Below are 7,197 nucleotides of genomic sequence, written 5' to 3' on the forward strand. Positions count from 1 at the left end.
ATTAATTATGAATAGCTCACTATAATAGTATGTGGTAGTAAATAGTTGCCTACAATGTTACTATTATTCTTGCCTAATATACCTTCATTAATTATTTATACTATAGTAGGCTATAATGTTAGTAAACAGTTGCTTTTACCAAATAAACTTCTGGTATTAATAGCTATTTATGCATCTATCCTAAAACAATTTTAAATTAAAATGTAAGGATGACATCTAAACCGTATTAAAAAATAAAAAGCATTCTAATGAAGATATTGTTTCAGGCGAAGATTTCTCTTTGACGTTTGAAAAGATTAAGATTAAAAAGATGGTCTCAAGACATACATTCATGAGATTATTGCTGTTTACTTCATCAATAGTTGTGAGTTGACCTTAGTTATCTTCATAGTTGTGAGTTGACCTTAGTTATCTTCATAGTTGCTCATCAAATAATGATCAAGTCAAATATTTTTTATTACCAAATAATGAAAAAGATAGTCGGGGTGGGATCAAAAGAAAACAAAAAATATTTTACAACTATTTTTTGCCAACGTTTCGTCCCAATATGTAGAGTTTCATCAGGGCTTAAATGATACAAAAACAACTAAAATATATTTAAAATTAAGAAGAAAGTTGAGATTAAATAAGTTTTCTTTATTTTCTGTCTTTTAGTGTGTTAAATTTTGTTTTCTCATTTTTACCAGTTATTACATCTGTTCATTTTAAGCCTAATTTTTTTAATATTTTTCTCATGTCTGTTTTGTATTAATACTATTTTTATTTTTTATTTTTTGTCATTTGTATAGAATAATATTCTTTTCACTTTTATTTATATAATTTTAAACCTATCTTAATTTACCTCTTTTTATGTTATTATCCCAGTATGTCAAAATATTTGTTATTATTTTTGTATATTTTAGTCTCGATGAAGCTCTACAAAATTGGCGAAACGGCAAATAAATAGTTGTTAACTCTTTTTTGTTTTCTTTTGACAGCAGCCCTGACCATCTACTTCATAACATGAAATGATTTGGTCAATCATTTATATATATATATAATTTATTATTATCTTTTAGGCACAAGAAGAGCTGCTCATCAAGGCTCCAGAAGGGGAGACTTACCCCTTGGGAGGATACGCATCGCATGAACAGTTCACGTTGAATATCTTACAACTTCTTGGTAACAAATTTAGGTTTGCAGTAGAAGAACTACTTGAATATTCCAAAGTTGATTCCAGCAGCTTTTTGGCCAACATTGACACCAATGAGTACACCTTTTTACAAGTTCTCAATTCACTCACTACAAATGATACAACACACTCCAACCTGCTTCTTGAACTAGCCTCTCATTTAAGAACTGGCAAAGACCCAATCTTAAGTGAAATGACAAGAAACAATTTTGTGCTGCCCACAGATAAGATGTACTTTGTCATTAATTCTATAGTGAACGGAAGATCTAGAGGATTGGTATCTATTCCAGAACCAATCAAAGCAGAAGTCGTGAGGATGATGGATTCAACTTCTTTAATCAAGGAAGCTGCTAAGAGGGGAAACAAAGCCATGGTTAGTTGGTTGCTCAAGTCACAAAAATTAGAATCTGATTTGTCCAGCTCTCTGTTAGCTGCGTGGGACAATGATCACCAGGATATCATTAAATTGCTTATTCGCAGAGGAGCTATTCTCAAGTTTGATAAAATAGAGGACATAGTTCACCTTTCTAACGGAAATAATGAAACACTTTTACACTTCGCATCTGATTCTAACTCTCCAGAAACAGTCGATAAGTTGCTCCTGGCTGGAGCCAGCTTAAATAGTGTTGACTGCCACAGCACCACCCCTATCTATAAGGCAGTGAACAACGGAGATTTGAAATCAGTGGAATTATTTATAAAGAGAGGAGCAAAAGTGAACATGGAAACCCATCTAGGGGCTATACCTCTGCATGCAGCAGCAGATGTTGGCAACTTGTTGATTGCCAAAGCTTTAGTTGAGGCTGGATCCCTCATCGATAAGAAGGACATTAACGGTCTAACTCCACTACATATAGTTGAACACTCAGTCGTGAATGGTGTCCTACAATTTCTGAGTGGAAACAACATCACGATTCCGACCGATAATAACGAGGAGGTTTCCCTGATGTTTTCCTCTGTATCTCAATACAATAAAGTTAATAAAAACCATATTTTCAATCAAACAGATGTGGATTTATTAGAATCTAAATCAGAAATTGGTGAACTACTGATTAATAATGGAGGGAAGGTAAGCATAACATCTGGATTAAAATCAAAACTGTTGGGGCTAGCGATTGATAAGGGGAATGATTTTCTATCTCAAATATTGATTCGTTTAGGGGCAGATGTCACAGTTACTAATGATGATAGAGAAACATTTCTATTCAACGCTGTTAGAAAACAAAACTACAATATCATATTATATTTGCTAAAAGAAGGTGTTTATGTTAATGCCAAAGCAACAGATGGCTCTACTGTACTGCATGAGGCTGCAAAAATAGGGGATCTCAGCATTGTACAGGTATTGGTAAACAGGGGGGCTGAAATCAATGAAATAAATGTTGAAAATAGAACACCCCTGCATGAAGCAGCTGCGGGCGGTAAACTTTCTGTAATCCATTTTCTAATTGATAAAGGAGCAAATGTTAATGTTAGGGATTTCAAAGGAAGAACTCCTTTGTTATTAGCATCTACAGCTGGCCATAGAGTTGCCGTTAGTGTACTTCTTGACAGAGGTGCCAAGACTACTGATGAAGATCTGTCTGAAAAAACTTCAGCTGGTGAAATACTTGAAGCAGCATCAAATGGGAACATAGGATTGGTTAATAAACTTATTGAAAATGGAGTAAACATAAATGCTGTTGACGAAGACCACCAGACTCCTCTTTACAGAGCTGCTGCAGCAGGGCATGAAATTATTGTAAACATTCTTCTAGACAGAGGTGCTGATATCAGAGCAAACACTAAAGCAGATAAATGGAGTGCACTGCATGCTGCAGCCAGAAAAGGAAGTACTTCATTGGTCAATATTCTATTGGACAGGGGGATAGGCATTGATATCAAGAATAATGATGACAGAACTCCACTTTTTGAGGCCTCGCGTTGGGGCCAAACAGCTGTTGTCAACCTTCTTATTGGGAGAGGAGCAGATATCCGTGCTAAAACAAGAAAGGACGGATGGCTGGCCATCCACGCCGCGGCATCAAGAGGGCATGAAGAAATAGTTGACCTCTTTCTACTCAAGGATATCGATGTAAATGCAAAGAACATTCAAGACAAAACTCCTCTTTTTGTAGCTTCAGAAGGGGGGCATTACCCTGTAGTCATTTTATTAATTAATAAAGGTGCCAATATCTACGCTCGGACTAATCAGGTTAGTTCTGGGGGATGGCTGCCCATCCACAAGGCAGCAGCCAATGGTTATATAGAAATTGTTGAGCTGTTCCTTGACAAAGGTATTCATGTAGATATCAGGAACAGTGACAACAGGACTCCGCTCTTTGAAGCATCACTTTCGGGGCATGAGGACATGGTCAGACTATTAATAAGCAAAGGTGCTGACATAAGATCACGAACCAAGAAGGACGGTTGGCTGCCTATCCACATTGCATCTTCGCGGGGGCATTTGAATTTAGTGAAACTTTTTGTCGAGAAAGGTGTTGATATTAATGTTAAAAGTTATGATGACAAAACCCCACTCTTCGAGGCCTCTGTCTGGGGTCGAGGAGATATTGTGAAATACTTGATCCAAAAGGGTGCTGATTTAAACATACAGACAAAAGCACGAGGTTGGATGGTTATACAGATAGCTTCAGCGAATGGCCAAACTAATATTGTGAAAATTTTACTTGAAAATGGAATGAGTGTGAATGAGACGAGGAACTATGACAACAAGGGGCCATTATTCGAGGCTTCCCATTGGGGGCACATTGATACAGTTAAACTTTTGATTTCTAATGGTGCTGACCTTTATGCTAAAACAAAGGAAGTTGGTTGGATGCCGATTCACATCGCTGCAAATAGAGGATATCTTCTTCTGGTCCAATTGTTTATCGATAGTGGCATAGATATAAATGTGAGAACACATGATGGAAATACACCATTATATGAAGCCACACAAAAGGGGCATGATGACATAGTTGAGTATCTTATTGAGAAGGGGGCCGACTTGAACATAGGGACCAAGCTCATGGGTTGGATGCCCATACACGCAGCTACACAGCAGGGCTACTACTCATTGGTTAACCTATTCCTTGACAAAGGTGTCGATGTCAATGTGAAAAGTAAAGAGAACAAAACACCTTTGTGGGAAGCAGCATGGTTTGGACATACAGATATTGCGCAATTATTGATACAGCGAGGTGCTGATATCAATGCAAAAACACATGCTGAACACGGAGGTTGGGCAGCTCTTCATGTCGCGGCTTCGAGGGGAAATGCTGATGTGGTAAAGCTCTTGATTGAGAAGGGAGCGCAAGTCGACATCAGGAGTACTGAAGGAAGGACACCTTTATATGAAGCTGTAAATTGGAGTCAATTGGAAACAGCAAAGGCTTTGATTGACAAGGGTGCTGATAGAAATGCAAAAACTAAATCAGGGGAATCTCTATTGGATTTGGCAACTTCTAAAGGAAATAAAGCCATAATAAGCCTTATTAAAAATTAATTGTTTTCTTTATAAATCACATTAATTTATATTAAACAAGAAAAAAGTTATTTTATTTGGATAAAAAAGCAATTTTTAGCTTTTTTAATCAGCAATTAATCTGAAACTTTATTAATTACTTTATTATCATATTACTATCAAACCTAGTCTTTAATGGATACTTTTTCTTGTAAGTTCACAAGTTCATACCCAACTAAGTCATAACAGAACTGCTTAAAAATAAGCGTTGATCAACATAAGCAATATATTCACGAACAATGTTACAAAACAGGCAGAATTATTTCTGTAGAATAGTATAAATTTGGGTGGCTTTTCATGTCAAAGCTTCCAGGGCAAATGCTATGATAAAGCTCTTGGTCAAGAAAGGAGCACCAAAACCACCTTAGCAACCTCATTACTGCAATGGCACCAATTTGGTTTCAGGCTGGGTGAGATGAATTTTGTTTCATGGCATTCTCATGGAATAAAACTTTGGCCTTCCCACTTTGGTTGGAATTGCTTTGTTACCACTTATGCCAGAAATTATCAGGTAGGGGAATAAATAAAAAAAGAAAAAACATTGGAATACATATTAACAGATAATATAAAATTTTTATTGGAAAACATGGTTTATATAAACCTTAATTTAAAGTTAATATAAGTAAGGCTGAATAGTTTAGTATTTATCTATATACTACTCAACTTGTTAACACTTTTTATTTTTTACATAAGTGTACTGAAACATAAAGCTGTTATCCTTTTAAAGTATTTACAATTAGTATAACAGTTTTACTGTGTATTTAACTACAATGTGACAGGTATACCTGTTAGCTAAAATGTGACAGGTATACCTGTTAGCTAAAATGTGACAGGTATATTCATCAGTTAGCCACAATGTATCAGGTATATCTGTTAGCCACAGAGTGACAGGTATATCTGTTTTCCACAGTGTGACAGGTATATCTGTTAGCCACAGTGTGACAGGTATATCTTTTAGCTACAGTGTCACAGGTATATCTTTTAGCTACAGTGTCACAGGTATATCTGTTAGCCACAGTGTGACAGGTGTATCAGTTAGCCACAATGTCACAGGTATATCTATTAGCTACAGTATCACAGGTATACTGTTAGCTACAGTATGACAGGTATATTTGTTAGCCACATTGTGGCAGGTAAATACATCTGTTAGACCTAATTAAAATTGTTTGTCTACTTCTTATACCAAATCATATGTTCGATATAATGCATTTATTGCTGTCCTTATTTATTTATATGTAAATGGATTATAAAACCTTAACAAAGCCTAGTATTAAAAAATAAATTAGTTTAGGCACCAAAATCTAAGACAAATCTCAGGGTTCATGCTAAGGGCTACAATATGAATAGATTAATGGTCTAATAATTTATTTTTATTTTTCAAATATATTGAATCAAAATATGATTCTTATTAAGATTATCCATAAGCTTAAGTATAATGAATGCTTTATGTTAATTAATATGATTTATTTCACTGTCCTGTTATTCTTTGACACTGTAATACTTGAATATCAAGATGACTTGATATTTTATAGAACAAAAATGTAATTATTTTAGTGGAAGATTATTGATTGACGGTGTGTATAGATGAATGGAATATGGTCCGGGTGCGGTAAAAAAAAAAAAAACACTCAAATAGTAAATAATTATACTATTTTATTGGTGTTGGCTCAATAAGATAGTATAATTATTTACTATTTGAGTTTTTTTTTTTTTACCGCACCCGGACCATATTCCATTCACGTAATTATTTTAGGTACTTAGTAGAATATGTAAAGTTAATAATGAAGGCAGTGTATGATCTAATAAAACATGAATATTTCACAAAATATTTAAAATATAATAAAGCATATTATTTATATAATACAATATGAGTAGAAGCAGGTATACTGTTCTTGAGCCTGAGCAAAATGATACTGTTACTATGTTCAGTATATTGATGCATATGTAATCTATTTCTTTATTATTTTATTCTTGAATAACTTCTTTGATTTGGATAATATTACTTGGTTCTGAATTCATGCATTTATTTTATTTATTCCTATAGGAGTCAGACAATAACCTCCCTTTCCAAAACTTCCAGTTCTATTTATTTGTCAAGTTCAATTTCATTGAATAATATTTATTTATTTCACCATAAAATATAGTAATATTTACCTTTTAGGTAGCTTTCTATCTTTCTAAAAATTAATGAAATTTATTTCTACTTTTTGTAGTAATCTTCTTTTGAAACACCCTTTTTTTTTTTTTATAAGAATTTTACTTTATAATAATACATATAAAATATTTTCAGAATCCATTGATGTTATGAATTCACTATTAATACTAAATAATACAGTTTAAAGAATTTCATTAAAGTGGGTTCTCTCTCTATTGACAAAATTTTCCCTATACTATCAATTTAGAGTGAATTTTTCATCATCATTCAGAATCGGGCCTGAACAGAGACTTAGAACGTGGAAGGGCACTATTAGTTTATTTTAGAACATTCTAGAATGTATTTACAATTTTTTAATTAGTTTTT

General features: G+C 34.0%; 1 protein-coding gene across 1 annotated transcript in view; it reads left to right on the plus strand.

Moving 5' to 3' along the window:
* The window catches only part of LOC106691085 (serine/threonine-protein phosphatase 6 regulatory ankyrin repeat subunit B), a 7,957-nt gene extending 1,620 nt beyond the window's left edge, over positions 1-6,337 (plus strand). The window contains exons 2-3 of the mRNA XM_014436742.2: positions 267-364; positions 1,059-6,337. Coding sequence (XP_014292228.1) covers positions 311-364; positions 1,059-4,658 — 3,654 coding nt within the window. The 5' untranslated portion in view covers positions 267-310 and the 3' untranslated portion in view covers positions 4,659-6,337. The remainder of the gene's footprint in view (positions 1-266; positions 365-1,058) is intronic.
* The last annotated feature ends 860 nt before the right edge of the window (positions 6,338-7,197 follow it).

Source organism: Halyomorpha halys, unplaced genomic scaffold, assembly GCF_000696795.3.
Source record: "Halyomorpha halys isolate HHAL.00 unplaced genomic scaffold, Hhal_1.1 Scaffold2074.1, whole genome shotgun sequence".
Classification (NCBI taxonomy): domain Eukaryota; kingdom Metazoa; phylum Arthropoda; class Insecta; order Hemiptera; family Pentatomidae; genus Halyomorpha; species Halyomorpha halys.